The 18,577-nt window shown below is 42.3% G+C and overlaps 1 protein-coding gene and 2 pseudogenes across 2 annotated transcripts in view; 1 reads left to right on the top strand and 2 right to left on the bottom strand.

Annotated features, from left to right (window-relative positions):
- Nucleotides 1-18,577, top strand: part of CDH3 (cadherin 3) — an 83,796-nt gene that overhangs the window by 50,836 nt on the left and 14,383 nt on the right. For both annotated transcript variants that reach the window (XM_015587650.2, XM_025045352.1), the window contains 4 exons: nt 15,638-15,720; nt 16,869-16,994; nt 17,245-17,400; nt 17,493-17,637. In XM_015587650.2, coding sequence (XP_015443136.1) covers nt 15,638-15,720; nt 16,869-16,994; nt 17,245-17,400; nt 17,493-17,637 — 510 coding nt within the window. The remainder of the gene's footprint in view (nt 1-15,637; nt 15,721-16,868; nt 16,995-17,244; nt 17,401-17,492; nt 17,638-18,577) is intronic.
- Nucleotides 4,408-4,526, bottom strand: LOC112478295 (annotated as a pseudogene).
- Nucleotides 4,615-5,517, bottom strand: LOC107195517 (annotated as a pseudogene).

The raw sequence follows: 18,577 nt of genomic DNA on the forward strand, positions 1-18,577 counted from the left end.
GAACTTTGGGGTCCTGGGGTCTTGCTGCCTGCTCGGTGAACCCAAATTCCTTATCTTGGGAAAGAAAGCCAAATGAATGCCTTTTTTTCTCCCTTTACCCTATCTTTGAACTCAAAGCCAGGGCCACAAGCCAGGAAGGACTGGATAGGAACCCTGAGGCAGAGGCCAAAGGCAGGAGCACACCAGTTGAAGTGGGGTTGGGTCCCAGTTGGGGAATGCAGAATGCTGTAAGCGGAAAAAGACCATAAAAGACAAGACTGGTAGCTGCTTCCCCTACATGAGAGCCTCAGGGCTACACAGAACCCTAGGGAGGAGAGAGCTGTTCTCCCTCAGGACTCGTAAGCATCTCAAGGGCTAGATGGGGAGTTGAGGCTGAGGAGGCACCATCCCAGGCTTTCCTCTTCCCCCTCAATCTCAGTAACCCCACTTTTGCTTATCTAAGAGCATAGAAGATGAGTTCGAAATTCTCTCTCCCTTACCAAGCAACTTTAAACCTGTGTTGGAGACTAGAAGTAGGTTGATCTTGTCCAGGGGTTCCGACCTCTGGGTCTCGCATTACCTTTAGGAAGTCTTTGCTCGCCCGGAACTGTGTACTTTTCTGAGACTATTCTTCCCCCAAATTTGGGAACCATAATGTATTCCTTACTCTCCCTCACCCCCCAGTTCAGGTCCATTCAGAAGTTCTTCAGACTCTTGTCCAACCCAGCGGTGTGGACTGGCCCGACGGCGTACACCTGGGCACAGGCAAGGGAAAATGGGGTTATAGGCCTGCTTTCTGATCCCAGACTATGTGGCCTGAGGCAGGTTACTCTGGTCCCAGATCCTCAGCCTTGAGTCTCTAATTGTCCTTTGTCGGAAAGTGCCTCCACGGCCCTGGAGCTACGAGAAGGTGGACTGCTAATTCGATTTAGAGCGCAGGGCTGGAGGGCTCTTCCACCATCCTGGTGTCTTGCTGAAGGCTGGCTGCTTTCTCACAACGAGCCCCATCTTGTTGTAGCTTCAGGCAGGGAGAAAAGACAGCTACCTGTGGACTCTCTACACACAAGCCAGAACAGGACGCCAAGCCCACACCCGCCCTCTCCTGTGGAGTCGGCTTCAGCTGGAGCTTGCCACCAAGGCTTTAAGACCTGTTATTTTCTTGTCTTTTATGGTCTTTTTCCGCTTACAGAATTCTGCATTCCCCAACTGGGACCCAACCCCACTTCAACTGGTGTGCTCCTGCCTTTGGCCTCTGCCTCAGTAATTTGCAAGCTTGACTAAGTATCAAAGTTGCCTAGGGTGCTTTTAATTTTTATCATACTCTTCTCCATTTATACTATTTTGTACTGTTTATGTAGGTTTGGGCTGGTTGGTTGGGATTTGACATTAATACATGAATATATGTTCACTGTAAAAACCATGTTTTTCAGTCAGATATACAGCTTGTTTAATCACCATGACATCCCTTGAAGTAGGTACTTTTGTTATCCCGATTTTACAGATGAGGAAACTGAGGCCAGAGAGGTTAATTTAAGCTGCCCCAAATATTCTGGTGAATATCAGAGCTTGGATTTAAATCTAAACAGCTTGAGTTTTAACTCCACTGCCTCTCAGTAGAAGCAGATCAGAAGTAAGCACATGAAAGTTCCTCTCTAAGGATAAGCATAGTTAATGGCTTAATGTGAATCGTTATAGACCTTTTTCTTTATGAAAAACTTATGAATGCATACAAGAATTTTTAAAACAAGAGTTGGACTTTATGCCTACAAACGTTATTTTACAACTTGTTTTTTTAACTTACTGAATCAGGCCTCTTTCCAGACTGCTAACTATCTCATTCTTTAACAGCTCCATGGTCGTCTACATGGTAGATAAACCATGATTTATGTAGCCAATCCCTATTTTTATCTTTAAAGATGTAGCAGTGGGGAGGAGATAACATAGAAATTGTAAAGTGTTTGGAGTTTTAGAAATCTATCAGGAATCACCTTTTTGGGAAAGACTCGTGTAGAAAAAGGATCAAATGAATTTTTCATCTTAACCCCATTTAGATAAATTACGCTTTTATGTTTGAATAATACCTTCAAGACAGGCTTTGCTGTAAGCTTAATAAGCTTACTATACCACTTAAAAATCATTAGTTTTCACACTAACCATTGTTTTATGTCTTAATTATCTGTTTCAAAAGCATTTAAAATGACCAAAAGGAAAAATTCTAAATTGCATAACTTGGAAGTACATTATCACATTTATTAGCACTTTCATTATTTTTCTTGAGTGTTGAGAGCTTGAGAATGTGACAAAGCAAAAATACATTTTTTTCTCTCAAGTTTTCTTTAGATTTCAAAAGCTAGTTAGCAAGCATTGTACTGAATAAACGTTGATTTCCATTCTTAAAGAGGATACTCATTTCTGGTATTATTTTCCCCCAAGAGGGACTTACGGGTTTTTTCTTAAACCCAAATATTACTGCAATACACAGTCTTGTGCAGCATGGTTGCATCGATGTAAAAGATGCATTCTTGAGAACCTGATAAAGTTAATAACTCCCATGATTCAAGACTTACATTCTCATATGAACGAACATGTGTGAAGTGTGTGTGTGCGGAGTGAGGGAGCTAGGGGATGCTTAAAATTCACTGGTCTCTCCAGTTTTGAAATTATGTGACTTTTTATACTTTTTCCTCGTTTGGAGATTTGCATCTCTTCAAACTCTGCATACAAAGTGAAACTTAATATTTATGGCACCATTTCACATTTCTATAATTGAAATCTGCATAAAATATAACTATTACAATGTAGAGAGGGTCTGATCTAGAGTTCCAGCGCCACTGTGCTTGGGTTAATTTGTCTACTTACTAATTGTGGAAACGGGTGTGTTGCTTAACCTCTATGCCTCAGTTTTCTCATCTATAAAGTAGGAATGATAATGGTGATATCATAAGGCTGTAGTGAAGATTAAATAGTGTATGAAAAAGCATGAAGTAAATAAATGTTAAGTGTCCGTGGTGGTAATAATAGTATTGTTACAGCTGGACAAGTTTGTACACATATTTCTTTAGAATGCATTCCTAGAAGCAAAATTGCTGGGTCAAAGGACTTTCATAGTTCATTGAACCCCTACTTTGTATCGGGCACTGTGCTAAGTGCTAAGTGTTGAGATGCAGTGATGAGCAAATTCTAACACAGTCTTTGCCTTTGGGCATGATAGAGACTAGAAAGGGAGATAGGTGATTAGATAATAACAAGTAAACATAATTACAAATTGTAATGAATTCTATGGAAGGAATTTACGTAGAGCTAGGAGAGTTTTTTAACAGGGGAAACTGATCTATTTTGGGAGGGTTGAGGGAAAGTTTCCCTGAGGAAGTAACTTTTAGATTTGGATCTGAAAGGTGTTAGGAGTTACCTGGGTAACATTGGAGTGGGAATATAGGAAGACGCTGTTCTAGATAGAAGCAGCAGCATTTGCAAAGGTCCGATGATGGAGGGATTGTGATGCGTTTAAAAAGAGAACTAATATGGCTAGACAGTAGAGAGGGATTGAGCACATTATTTTGTTTTTCATCCTTAACACAATGTCATGTCATTGATGAGTCTGAACAAGGAACTGATCTTATTTAATTTTCTCAAATGTATCATCTGTTGCATTTTTAAAAGATTTCTTTTTAAAAGGGAGATTTTTGCACTCACTTAGGCTAAAAATGATGTAGTATCTACCAAATAGTGGGGGTAGAGATGGAGAGGCATGAGTCTTGGTGATTGACTGGGAGAGAGGGTATCAGAGGGAGAAATGATCTAGGAAGATGAGGCCAGCTAACCATGTGCCAGGCACTGTGCTAAATATTAAGTCATTTAACTGAGGTAGATATTGTTAGCATTGTTCCCATTTTATAGGTGAGGAAACAAACTTCCCCAAACTCAGTGGTGGAACCAAAATTTGAGCCCAGGTACTCTGGGCTGCTTCTGAGATCCAGATTTGGGGTTTGAGTAGCAGAGTGCTTTATATGCCATTCACTGAAAGCAGAAAAGGCTCATATTTAGGTTAAGAATAAAGAAGATTATAAACGTCTTCTTTTTTTTTTTTTATTTCCAAAATTCTTTAATTCTTTAATTGATAAGCTTAGTACCCAGCAACTTTAAAACCACACTAATAAAAACAGCAACTCACATTGGCCAAAGGTAAGATTATAGAACAGAAATAGTACTGACTTCGCTTACTAATCTGACAAGTAGAGAAAGACCAGGTCTGTTTTTCTTTCTCTGGCATGATTTCTCTTACTTTGCTGGATTTGAGAGAGGTAATTTGGCAGTTCAGTGGTATCTGATACCACTGTGATATATACCTAGTAAAGAGCAATGATGGGTGAAGTCCTTACTCTTTAATGTTCTATGAGCTTTCAAGTTAGTTGTTGGTTTGTTTGTTTATGCCTACAGTACCTGGTATTCCTAGGTGGTCTCCCATTCAAGTACTAACCAGGCCCGGCCCTGCTTAGCTTCTGAGATCAGACAAGATCGGGCACGTTCAGGGTGGCCTGGCCATAGACAATTGTTTCTATTTAAATAAAAGGAAAGATATAAAGAACCAGGTTATTCCAAACAATTTTGTGAAAGTAGGGGCAGGTAAAAAAAGACTTAAGGAGAAAGAGGGAAGGGAAGCTTCTTGGGCTTGACACCATTTGCAAGGTCACAACAAACACCACAACAAAGGGCAAATCTTTTCTTAGTCAGTACTAGAGAATTGTTTGGAACATATATGTGCTGAGGCTTGGTTTGGGGTTCTGCTTGAGAAAGCATCTGTTCTCAGACACCTCAGCATAAATCCTTCCTATGATCTTCTCCGGGTAACCACATTGAATCCCAGTCTCATTTAGACTCAAAATAGCGGGCTACCTGGTCTACCTTGCACTGGTTCCAGCTTAACTGGTCCAGCCTTGGGAGAGTAAAGGACTTAGGTCAGCTGGTAACAGTCAGGTCTCGTTCATAAGCTGGAGGGCCCATTCCTTCTCTTGGTAGATGGGGTATGAGCTGATCTTGAGAAATAACCTTGGCATTTGATAAGTTAAATTTTTCTGAAATGTCAGTGAGAGATTCTCTGTCTTTCTGGAACTGTGGGTTCATCAACCTTTCTCTTAAGTCCAGAGATCTATATCACTTTCTGTACCAGATTCTGATTCACGGATACTGACTCATGTGTCACTAAAACTTCCCCACCTGGCTTCCTAGTAGCCCCTTTCTCTTCATCACTGGCTTTTGGAGTCTTTGGGAAACCTCTGAGACTGTTTCTGAAGTGACATTACTTTCTGCACGCGTGTACTGTAGTTGCACAGGTAGAACAGGTCTGGGGTTACTGAAGCTGTGCTGTAGGAATCGTATTTGATAGACTGGCCTTCTCACCTGATATCTCCCTAACCCTGCCCTGCACAGATATGGGTGAAAACTATAGCAGCCAGTAACATTTGTTTTTCTGGATCCATTAAATGCATATTCTGAAGTGTCCTCAAACAGCCATATCAATTTACCTACTTACAAGAAATAAATGAGAGAATCAAGAACTTTAAAAAAAACCAATGAACTGCCTTCCCCTCTACCTCTAGATATTGATTGAGTAGAAGGGATGGGTGGGCTGGAAGCAAGGAGTCTGGATTTTTTAAAAGTCTCTCAGTAATTTTATCAGCTATGTTTGGGAGCCATTACTCTGTGATATGAAGGCCACTGAAGAGCTAAATGTATCTCTTTGAGAGAGGATCTAAAACAAAGGAATAAACTGTTGAGATGTGAATGAAAGAAGCATGGTATTTTGAATTTGATTTCCAATGCTTGCTTCTATGGCACCGATCCTTTTTTTATTCATTCATTAATTCAGTCATTCATCCATTTATAGCTTTCTGCTCACATCAGGATTCTGGATGACCCGTTCTTTGGTTTTGCTTTTTACATCACTGTCCCTGGTTTTTAATACTTAATTGTGCTTTAAAAAAGCACAACATATCTTGTTTGGCCCTAACCAGAGCCTGGGTATGTGTGCGTGTATTTCCGTTTTAGAGAATGGAAATTAGTAAGGGCTTCCATTTGTTGAACGCTCACTCTTACACGGGTTAAATATGAAAGGACTTGCTCAAGGATGCAGGGCCAATGGCAACTTTTACCTGCCAGCCCCTTAATTGCTCTCCTAGGTTGATCACTGGAATCTCTGTTCTGCTGTGGTCTTTGAGGGTAGGAACCAGTGAGCCACACAGCACACCTCATGCTGAGCTTTGAGTGAGCCGGGCTCCAAACACCCAGGGTGCTATGGAGTGTAACCCAGTTGGGATTCTCTCTGGGGATTTTAAGAGAGGATCCAGCTCCCAAGGGTAAGGAGGAATCTGGGTAATGCAGCTCTTTCCAAAGAGCTTTCTGGAGAGGCAAGACTAACTCCTCTAGAAAGAATTTTTTTTTTTCTTGTCAACAACGTGGGGTTACCACATAACTCTTCTAGTCAGAGGAGGGAAAAATCATAACATCTCATTTTAACTGCAAACAAACGTTTACTATGGAAAACCTGGAAAATAAGCAAAATGGAGGTCATCACCCATAAAGGACCTTTATCTTTTCAAATGAACATTTTCCATAGATCTTCCAGGTCCACTTCCCTAACCAAGTCTTCACTGAGGGTGTCCGATCTGAGGTAGAAGACCCCAGTCCCATTGCTTTGCTGCTCTGCAGCTCGCCCTCCAGCCCTGCTTCCCTAACAATCCAGCTTCATCTTATACTTCTGTGGGTTGGAGCGGGGTCCATCCTGAGGGCCTCCAATGCCCTGTTGGCCCCATTTGCGAGAAGATCCAGGTTGAACAGTGCGTAGGTGGGGGCAGGTATAGGCACACACTCACAGGTTCAGGCTGTCATACAGCAGCTGGTCATCTCTGTAAAGCCACTGCTGCGCTGGCGGCCACTATGGAATGCCTTCCATCAAGTGCTTCAGCTCCAGCATGATGCTCAACTCCTTGGCCTCCCTGGAGATTATGATCTTGTGACAAATCGTCATGAACACTTCCAGGGCAGCGGGTCTGCTTACTCACCTCTTGGCTTTTGGGAAGAAGAGTCTAGCTTCTCAGAGGGCACCAAGAGGCTCTGGCAGGGCACGTGGAGCTTCTTTGAGCGATTTACCTCCCGGCATGCCTTGGGGTTACTCTTGGGGCACTCAAATGGGGCCTCGAGCCCTTTGGCTCCTGGTATGCCTCATGGCCTCGCCTCATTGGCCTGCTCCAGCTGGTCCTGCTTGCCTGCCACCAGCCTGGGTTTCTTTTGCTTGGAAGAACATTTGGTTCTGGGGGACAGCTAGTCTGCCTTGCTGAAGCCAAGGCTCAGCCCTATCTGTCTGCCTGTCTGCCTGTCCCTGTCCTCCTCCCTCTCCTTCTCCCTCTCCCCCTATCTCTCAAGTATAAAAATATTAATACTTTATGTTATAATTGTCAGGAGCAGGCTATAAACTATAAATGGCTGTTTCGTGACCTGTTTCCCCCCCAACCCCCAGCAGAGCACTGTTTTTCCTTGATAGGTTTTCTTTTATGCTAGTTAAGGCTGTGAATTAGACATTTGAGCAACTCGTAGCACACATAATTAAGAAGTCTGTTGAAAATTAAGTCGTCGAGGCTTTTTCTTATACTATTTAAGCAACAGTCATGAATATCCTTGCAGTTATGGTTTTGTCATATCTGGGGTGATTTCCGGCACATTTCTGGGTCAAAGCGCTTGTGTAAGGCTTAACTGCCAGAAAAGTTGTGCCCATATACATTCCCCCATCATCTAACAATATATAGCAGCACCCATTTCCCAAATATTCCTCAATACTTGCCCTTTTCATCTGTATTTCTTAGTAAGTGAACCTTTTTTTTTTTTTTTATGTAGTCTTATTCAGAAAAACACCAGAATCTTCTTTCAAGGCACTTCCATATACTTTCCCCTTGTACCTTCCTATCCCAATCCCTAACAGAGGGTAGCAATAGCAATAAGGACAAATTTGTTTGCTTAATGATCTAGATTATGTCCCTAACCAGGCTTGATGGAGACTTCTTTGGCCGTCTCTCCCCATCCCCCATCAACTGCCCTTTGGGGCAGCACTTTCAGACACTCTTCCCTTCTAGTCAAAATGCCCAAAGATCAGTAGGGAAACTGGCTAAGATTGATCACTCGAAAGACATTTATCCCCAGAGAGATGGGTTGTTTTATTTTGCCAAAACATCCAGTAAGGTTGGACACTGGGGCTGTGTAGTACCTCCATCATGGCTGAGAAGACATGCTCCTGACCTTCAAGGTGTTTCTTGAGAGTTTGGAGGTATTGAAGCAATTCCAACCTAAAAGCAGGCCTGGAATGAGCTCTCAGCCCCGTATCCATCAGTTTTTAAAAGTCTATTTAAAAAGCTTTCTTTTTGCAACAGCTCTAGTACCCCAGGGACTTAACTCTTACCCATGTTTTATTATAGTGGTACCAGTTTGGGATCTGAAGCTAGGTTTGGCAGGGTGGTCTTTAGAGAGGAGCTTTTAGCATGGGCCAGAGACTCCTAGTTCTACTGGATGTATTTCTATCTAGGACAGATACACAGAGCTCTCGTTTTAAAAATTAACTTCTCTAGACGCAGTCTCAGGCTACTAACTCCCTTCCCCAACAGTATTCTAGGAATTGTGTATTTAGGTTCGGTGCTGAAAGCTATCAACTTATACTGGTATAAATACCTACCTTTTCCCCCTGGTTCACTGACTTTGTGATTCAGAATCTCTGTGGGAGAAACAGTCTGAAGCAGCCAAATGACTTTAAGGCCCCAGATGGGTATGGAAGTAAAAGCTATGTTTAGATCTGTTTTCCAGCCTTAAGATCTGAACTGTTGCCCTATGTGCTCATCAGAGCTTACCAACTTGCCCCAGAGTTTGATGCAAGCTCATTCATGCCTCCATGACTTGGCCTAAATTCGTGGCCTTGTGGAGTAGGCCACAGTCGGGAATAGGAATCAGCTTACTTCACTAGGTGTCGGAAGGTGGGGTGGAAGAGGAATGAGTGATGATGAGAGGTCTGGTTTTAGATCCATTTCATTTTGAAACTGGTGGTACAAACCATTGGTGCCAGGAAGCCTCTGGGAGGAAGTTGTAATGATCTGCTTCAGGGTTTACCGTTTACCAGTCTGTGACTCATGGCTGGTGGAGAAAACTGCTCATGTTCCTACAGGTGCCTCAGCAATCTTCTCTGGGCAGATAAGCTTGTCCGTGAGGCCTGCCTTCCCCAGTAAACCACAGAGTACCCCTACAAAACAGTCCTCTTCAAATGCAGACTGAGCCAGCTCCCTGTTATGCTCTTTGGTCCTGTTTATTCCTCCCTTTGGTGCTTCATCCCTCAGGTAAAGCATACGGCTGTAGCTGAGTCCTTACCCACTTCGGGAGATAGTTTCTGTATGGTCTAGAGAGGCCCAGACTTGGAGGCAGAACCTTTTGTTGAAGGCTTACTCTGAGCCATCCATACACAGTGCTTGGTGCTGTGTGAATATTATCCCTTTTAAGCTTCCCAAAAACCTTATGAGTAAGTATTGTTATTAACATTTTCCAAATGAGGGAACAGTTTCTATATGCTCACGCGGTGTAGATTTGAACACAAGTTTTTCAGACTCCAAATCCCGTATTCATCACTTACCTGCCTTTAATATTTGAAATCTGGTCCTGCTGCTTCCTTTTCGTGGGGCCTTGTATACTTACCTCTCCAAAGCTGCTGCTTTTGGCACTTCAACTCCCCTGGCTTCTTGAGTTGTCAGAATCGGGTCGGTAATGTCCACCTTGCGGGTTATTTCTTGAGGATTTGGATAGGAAAACACTTAGCTGGGTGTCTCAGGTTTTTGAAGCTTGTTGCTGCCTGTCTGACTCATACACTTTGGTTATATTCTGCATCCAGGTGAATGCAAGTTAGAGCTGATGGGGTCAGGCACTCTGGTATGACTGGAATAATGCAGTCTGCGTGGGAGGCATGACTATTGGCTTCTTAATTGTTGGCACTGTCTACTCTAAAATAGATGGACAGCCCAAATACAGTGCTGCAAATATTCGGAACCATACAATAATGGCAGTGTGCCAGCAAACAGAGTAGTGAAGTGCGTTGTGCATTCTGAGAGGGTGGGTAGATTTTGTAGACAGCATAAAGAGGGTTTCTGGGTTCCTGGCAGCTTTTAGAGTTTGGGGAATTAGAGCTTCTGAGCAATAAGGGAGTCAATCCATTAGCCTCCTGCTGGGTGACCTGGTAGGAGAGGACTGGAGGGCTCATGGAGAGTCTCTCATTAAGGGAAATCTCGGACAGGCTTATCAGGCCAGACCTCTGCTGGCTGAAGACCTTCCCTGAGGAAGACGGCAGTTTTAAGAATGGAAAAAGTGACTTAATTTTTTATTGGTGTTTGAATAATTAATACATTCACGTGGGTCGGAATTCAGGAGGGTACACACTAAAAATTATCCTTGTTCCTTAGCTGCTGATTTCTCCACCCACAAGCCCAGTTTTTTGGCCTACTAGGTATTTTTCAAATACAACTTAAAAATACAATGTTAGCATATGAGCAGAGACTACATTGCTCTATATCTTTTTATTTATTTATTTATTTATTTATTTATTATTTTTTTTCATGGACACATTTTTTTATTCGTCTGCTTAGAGCTACCTGGTCGTCCCTATGCATTCAAACATCTGCCGCAGTGAGAACGTCTAGACACCTAGTAGGCCCCCACAGGAGAGGGTGGATGCTGTTATGGTTTCTATATCTTTTTATTTTTAATTAACAATATGTCTTAGAGATCTTTCCATAGTGATACATAGAAGCTTCCTCATCTTTTATGCTCTTTATGGCTGCATAGTGTTCTCTTATATAGATGGTATCATAACACAAAGTTAACCATGTATGGAAGGACATTTAGGTTTTCTAGACTTCTGCTATTACAATCAATGCATTGTTGGTTAGTTTGCTAGACAGATTGTGGACAGGAAGCAATATCCTATAAAACTTTAAAGGTACTGGGAGACACTTTTGTTCCCCGTTGCATCCCTAGTGTCTAAAAGAATGTTGGGCACGTAGGAGACATTTGATGAGTTCTTAAATGAATGCTGTGTTGAAGAACCTGGTTTTAGAATGTGACCACCCTGGATTCTAATTCTACTCACTAGCTGTGTGACCCTGGGCATCTTCCCTGAACTCCAGTTTCTTTGTGTGGTATTAAGAGTCTGTATATGGTCCTGGGGTTTACAAATGTGTATTTTGGGGTTCTGTCTTATGCAATATTCAAGATGGCTCTGTGAAGTCTAATTTTCATCTTCCAAATGAGAAAAACTAAATTCCTAATAAATCAAATTCTGTATCAACATATTGATGTTTCTAACCAAAAGAGTTGTGAGGGACCTTTGCATGCAACCTTAACACAGCTTTAAGCAACACTGAATCACCTAGTGAGTTTAGGTATTCCCTTTAAGCTTTTCTTATTCTTCCTATTACATCAAAGAGAAAGTATGTGTGGTCCTACTATTCTTGAATACTGTCTTGAATAACATGCTTCACTCCTTTCAAGTCAAGGGAAGGCAGGCCTCAGCTTAAAGCTTCAGTAAACAATTCCGGGCCCAGAGAATTCACATGCTTTTACCTGGTCACTCACCAGGTTAATGTCAGAGCCTGCATAAGAATGGGGCCTCTGTCTTAATGCATTCTGTCAGTCCCTTATACTTATTCTCATTTAATCCTCACAACAACTCTCTCTAAAAGAGCTACTATTATTATCCCCAAGTCTAGCACTTTTCTCCAAATATCACACTGCCTCACTGGGCACCAAAAATCAATCTCTGCTATTTCAACAGATGGAGAAGAACAAGTCATGGGAGGTGGGGCGGAGAGAAAAACAAAACTGGGGTATATCAGAAAGACGATATAACCATAGTGGTTTAAGAAAGCGACTCAGGCTGTGGACAGCCTAGGTACCACTTAGAACTCTTCCATTTCCCTAGCTATGTAACTTTGGTGTTTAATTCATTTGACCTCTCAGTTTCCCAATCTAGAAAACAGGTATTAAAATCAACTTCATATAGGGTGAAGATTAAGTAAGAAAGTACATGAATGTCAGCTGTTGATAGTAATTCATGAGGGGAGGGATTCCTGACTTGAGATTGGTGAGCATTGTATTAGTTTGCTAGGGCTGCTGTAGCAGAGTAACATGGACTGAGGGGCTTAAACAACAGAAATTTATTTTCTCACAATTCTGGAGGCTAACAGTCCAAGATCAAGGTGTCAGCAGAGCTGGTTTCTTTCAAGGCCTCTCTCCTTAGTTTGTAGTTTCTCCCTAGGTCTTTACGTAGTCTTCCGTCCGTAACATCAGTGTCCAGATTTCCTCCACTTATAAAGACATTACTTATACTGGATTAGGGCCCACCCTGACCTCATTTTTAACTTAATCATCTCTTTAAAGGCCCTATCTCCAAATAGTCACTTTCTAAGGTACTAGGGGTTAAGATTTCAACATAGGAGTTCGAGGGAGCCTTGGGCGGTGGGGGCAGCGTCACAGTTCCTGATAAGAGATTCATGGTGAGAGAAAACTTAGACCTACCAAAAAAAAAAAAAAAGGAAGAAAGAAAAAAGAAATTTCTGGTAACCCCAATCATTAGGAAAGCAGATTTCCTTCCAGTCTTTTTTTTCTGTGCCTAATTACATATACTATATATGCAGTTCTGCATTCTGTGTATTTTGTTTTTCTCCATCACAAAAAAACTTCCCTAGAAAATTATAAAACTCTACTAAATATTTTGCATAGCTGGATCAGTAATCCATGGAGTGCTCCATAGATTAACTCTTGCCCTATATTAAGATGATTTAACCTTTGCCACACGTCATTCCTGGTTCTTTTAGCCCTAAAGCAAAGCAAGATTCCTCAGAAGATGAGACTATAAAGCTGTGTGTTGGAAGTAAAGGGTAGGTTCTCCCTGGGGATACCGCTGACCTCTGGGACCCCCTGGAGCTGAATCAGGCCTAGATCCCTCTTTCCTCTCCTCCCACTAGCCCAGCATGTCACAGCCCATGACTCCAGTGGGGATGTCGTCAAGGAGGCAGCTCTGGTTTCTATGCCATCTTCTCTTTCTCATGGGCACATTCCAGCCTTTCCACAAATGATCCTGCCTTTATGCGAGAGCTCTTGGGCTCCGGGGAGCTGGCGCTGGGCTCTGGAGAGCAGAAGACAGCTCTGTATGCTTTTAAGCTCCCTTTTGTCCCTTTCCATTCACTAACCCCTCTCCCCAAAAGATAGCTAGAGTCTTAACTTCTTTCACCTTGCTGAATTTTGCCTGTTTTTGAACTTCGTGTCATTGCAATCATACATATGTCCTCTCTTGCATCTAGTGTTTATTATGCAACCATGTATTTGTAAGTTTCATCCATGTTGTCACATGTCATGGTAGTTGATTCACTTTACTATGTGAATATACCACGATGTTTTCTATCTATTCTACCTTGGTGGACATTGGGACTGTTTCCAGTTTTTAGCTATATATAAACAGTGCTTCTGTGACTATTATAATACGTGTCTTTTGGTCTATGTATTTTTGTTGGGTCTATACCTCAAAGTGGAATTGCTGGGTCTAGGGGAATGTGTATATTTAGCTTCAGTAAATACTGCCTAACAATTAACCCAAATATCACATTTTATACTCCCACGTCAGACTTCTACATTTTTTTTATTGAGATAAAATATGCATAACATGAAATTGACCATTTTAACCATTTTAAAGTAAACAATTCAGTGGTATTAAATACATAATGTTGTGCAACCATCACCACTATCCCATCTCCAGAACTTTTTCATCATCCCATACAGAACTCTGTACCTATTAAACAATAACTCCCCATTTCCCTCACCCCCTGGTAACTTCTATTTTACTTTCTGTCTATTAATTTCACTACTTTAGGTACCTCATATAGGTGGAATCATGCAGTATTTGTCCTTTCGTGACTGGCTCATTTCACTTAGCATAATGTTGTCAAGGTTTATCTATCTTATATGTGTCAAAACTTTATTCCTTTTTAAAAACTGAATAAATATACCATTGTGTGTATAGACCACATTTTGTTTATTCATCCCTTAATGGACACTTGGGTTTCTACCTTTTGGCTATTGTGAATAATAATGCTATGAAAACTTGTGTACAGTATCTGTTTTCAGTTATTCGGCTATATACCTAAAAGTGAAATTTCTGGATCCTATGATAATCCTTTGTTTACCTTTTGAGAAACCTCCAAACTTTTCACAGCTGCTGTACCATTTCACATTCCCAGTGCATGAGGGTTCCAATTTCTTCACATCTTGCCAACGCTAATTATTTTTCCTTTGTGTGGGGTTTTTTAAATAGCCATCCTAGTGGATGTGAAGTGTTATCTCATTGTGATTTTGATTTGCTAATGATATCGAACATCTTTTCAGATGCTTATCGGCCCATTGTATATCTTTGAGAAATGTCCTTTCAAGTCCTTTGCAAATATGCACCTCTTTTTAAATTGGTTTGATTTCGTTGTTGAATTTTAGGAGTTTTTATATATTCTGGATATTAATCCTTTGGAATTCTACTTTTTAAATAGTATACTCATATATTGTTTGAATACTTTATCATGTTCACATTACTTTTATATATAGTTAAGGAAAAAACCTCATCTGCTATCCGTTCTTATAGTGAGGAAGGAGTTTTTAAAACAATCATCATTATTATCTGAAACTAAAGGACAATTTTTCAAAAAAGAATACTTGGAAGACTTTCCCTTGATATTTTCATGGCACAGCACTGTCCCGGTGGTCCTGGTTGTGCCGCAGCCTGGAAAAATAATGAGCACTGGTGTCTGGGCCAGCATGAAGGGAACCACTGGGTCAAAGCGTGGTGCTGATAGACCCAGGTGTGGTCCCTGGCAGGTTCCCTGATTTCATGCCTTGGCCACGAGGAAGGGTGGATAAGAACATTGGTTGTGAGTACTCTTTAGTGAATGCCTTGGGGTCAGGCCAACCTGGCTTCTGAGCCTCAGTGTTCCTGTCTTTGAAAACCTTAGTAGGGTAGTCAAGAATGAAGTGGGCCCAGTCTCTGGCTTAGTGAATGGTAGCTGTTAACTCAGAATGCTTGTTAACGGGTGGCCAAGCAGGGGGGATTCAGAAGGAATGTGACAAGCTCAAACAACCAGAGGTTGTCCAGAGTAACCTGTATGGGTGACGGTGTAGCAGGATGCATATTACATGTAGGTAGACTCATGGCTTTTAGAAATGCTGAAAATTTTCTGCCTCCAGCTGTGACCTTGGGTCACCCCTATGTCTCATGAGGCCCTCAACATCTATCTTAGTTTTCTGACTTGGCGGGGCTAATGTCACTCAACATCTATCTTAGTTTTCTGACTTGGTGAAGAAAGAAAGGGGTTTGGTTCACAAACTGTCTACAAAGTGGGCCGCCCTTTAGAGGCCAAACTTGGAAGCTCCATCTGAAACTCGTATTTGGTCTCACTACTGCTCAGAAGAAGTAAGCCATGGCCACGTCTCCTTCTGCAGTGGCCTTGATCTGGTTGGGGCTATTGTCAGGTCTTATCTCCCCTAGGGTACCTTCCAGAAGCCCTTCCTTACTAATACTCTCTTTCTCCCTTCCCCACACTAGTTTTCAAGGGCTACCCTGGGCAAGAGTCAGCCCTGCTTAGCCCCGAAGATGACTTCACTGTGCTGAACGACAGAACAGTCCAGGTAATGACAGAATCATGTCCACTTGCAGGATGGAAGAAAGATGTTCCTCATGCATGCCCATATTGCCAATGTGAGCCACCTTATCCCTTCAGAGGAGGTAGAGTTAGCTCTCAGTTGCCCACAGCTGTGGGCGTGGGTACCGATCTAAACAGTGTGGTGCTTGCATCTTCCCACTAGGGGCGGCAGAGAGCTGCCTTGTGAATAACGAATGGCCAATGCCCTTGTCCCTTGGATTCCCTCATCTTTCCCATATCATCTGGATAAACCCCAAGTGAAGGGAATTCCAACACAGGACTGCCAGTCCCATGAGCCTGTGGGAAGAGACCTGAGGCACTTGACCATGCATCTCTGTTTCTTTAAATTTTTTGAATAGCTAATATCTATATGGTTTAAAACTAAAAAAATATTGAAAAGTTTTACAATGACTAGCCTCCCCTTATTTCTCTCCATCTGCCCAATGTCCTCTCTACTCCAAGAGAAGACACCAGTAACCACTGTTTAACTAGTTTCTTTCCTTCTGGAATTTAATTATATATATGTGTTATGTATTTATATTTTATATGTTATATATCATATATATACAGCTATAAAAGACTCATGCAAAAGCTAACATACTATTCACACGTGTGCACCTTCTTTTTGCACCCAAATATATCAGTACACTCCGATCCTCTTCCCACAAATAATCGTTGTTATTAATTTCTTCTGTATTCCCCCCAGACTTTGTGTATGTTTAAGCAAATACGAATATATGGTCTTATTTGCCCATCTTTTTACACAAAATATGGAACAGTGCCTGACATATATTAAACACTATGCAGGTGTTTGTAAAATAAAATGCTAAACTGTATTAAACTGTTCCGTACCTTGTTATTTTCATTCAACAGTAAATGTCAGAGGTCTTTCCATGTCAGAACATAGAGAGCTTTCTTATTCCTCCCTTGTAGAGCTACATAGTATTCCACTAGATGGATGTACTGTAAAATATTTAATTGGGCCTCCTAAGTGAACGCTTAGATTATTCCAAGTTTTCTTTTGCAATTGACCCATCTAGGTCTCTCCTCACCCTTAACTCCTGTAGGTGAGAGGATGTTGGGTGTGTTCCAGATGTTGGCTTATCTGGGTTAAGAGGTCTTCTCACTTTGCAGGAAAGGAAGGCATTGAAGATCTCCCCATCCAAACGTATCTTACGAAGACGCAAGAGAGAATGGGTAGTCCCACCGATATCTATCCCTGAGAATGGCAAAGGTCCCTTCCCCCAGAAGCTGAATCAGGTATGAGTATGTCTTCTCACTGGGAGTCATTGGTGGCTACAAGAACCCTCACCTAAAGACCTGAATTTGAGGTTTCTTGCTACTGAGCACTGGGACCTGCAGAGGAAAGCCTCTGTCATGGAAGCAGCTTCTGATAAGGCAGCGAGTGCCTCTCCACCCTTCCCCATGGGCGGTGGGTGGGTGGGGGGGGTCTTTGCTGCAGTCATGAGGTATTTGTCACTTGTCAACTGCCATTTCCTTTCACTTCCAGCTCAAATCTAATAAGGACAGAGGCACCAAGATTTTCTACAGCATCACGGGGCCTGGGGCAGACAGCCCCCCTGAGGGCGTCTTCACCATAGAGAAGGAAACAGGCTGGTTGTTAGTGAATAAGCCACTGGACCGGGAGAAGATTGCCAAGTATGAGGCAAGTAACCTTTAGCATCCAAAGAGAAGCAGGGCCCCAGGGCCTGGTGGGGAAGGTAGCGCAAGGCTGATTCCAGACCTGTGTACCCACAGCTCTTTGGCCACGCTGTGTCAGAGAACGGCGCCTCAGTGGAAGAGCCCATGAACATCTCCATCATTGTGACAGACCAGAATGACCACAAGCCCAAGTTCACCCAGGATGTCTTCAGAGGGAGTGTCTTGGAGGGGGTAGTACCCGGTAAGAGGACTGGGGAGAGTATAGCTATGAAGGTCTGCTGGGCCCAGACCTGGCCTTGGGTCAACTTCTAGAACCATCTGGGAGTCAGCCTAGACCCTTAAAAGCTGGAAGAGCCCTCCACACCTAACCTCCTTGTCTGTGCAATGGATCACCTGAGATCTTCTTTAAAATCCAGATTCCCCCACTCCATCCCAAGATCCCTGAGTAAGAATGATCTGGAGTAGAGCTCTGGAATCTGTATATTTGAAAATTTCCCAGAAACTCAGATGATCAGCCAGGTTTTGGAACCACTAGTTGGAGACCTAGATTTGAATCTTGATTTTCCCTCTTTACCTATTGTGACCCTTGGGCAAGTTCTTGACCTCTGAGCCTCACTTCTCACATCTGGAAATGGCAATAATATCAACCTTAAACAATCGTGAAGATTAGAAATAACACATACTGTTATGTAATTATGTAATATGAAGCACCTGGCACAAGGTTCTTTGGGAAATGGCAGCTGCAAGGAAAGCAGCAGAGGGGGGAGGTATCGGAAAATGGTTTATGATGAGTGGAAAATAAATTGCCAGGACTGGAGAAGAGGATGGGAAGGGCCAGCAGAACACTAGGAAAATAGGTGAGTATTAATGATCTCAAACAGGTGCTGATGGGAAGGGGTCCTCTTTTTCCTTTCCCTCTGAGATGTAGACAAGATGTACAGAGAAGTAGGAATTGATTAGACTAATAACAGAAATTCCCACGAGAAAAAGAGGACCTTACACAAGATGGAAGCTTTTATTTTTGCCCCTTACATTCAGGAAGCCTAAAGGTGATCAGTCCAGGCGGGAATAGTACTTTAAAGTGTTGGCGACCTAGACCCCTTCTGTCTCGTTGCTCCGCTCTTCTAACTTGGTTCTCAAGATTATCTCATGATTGCTGCTGGAGCTCCAGCCATTACATC

The sequence above is a fragment of the Pteropus alecto genome, unplaced genomic scaffold (genome assembly GCF_000325575.1).
Source record: "Pteropus alecto unplaced genomic scaffold, ASM32557v1 scaffold42, whole genome shotgun sequence".
Classification (NCBI taxonomy): Eukaryota; Metazoa; Chordata; class Mammalia; order Chiroptera; family Pteropodidae; genus Pteropus; species Pteropus alecto.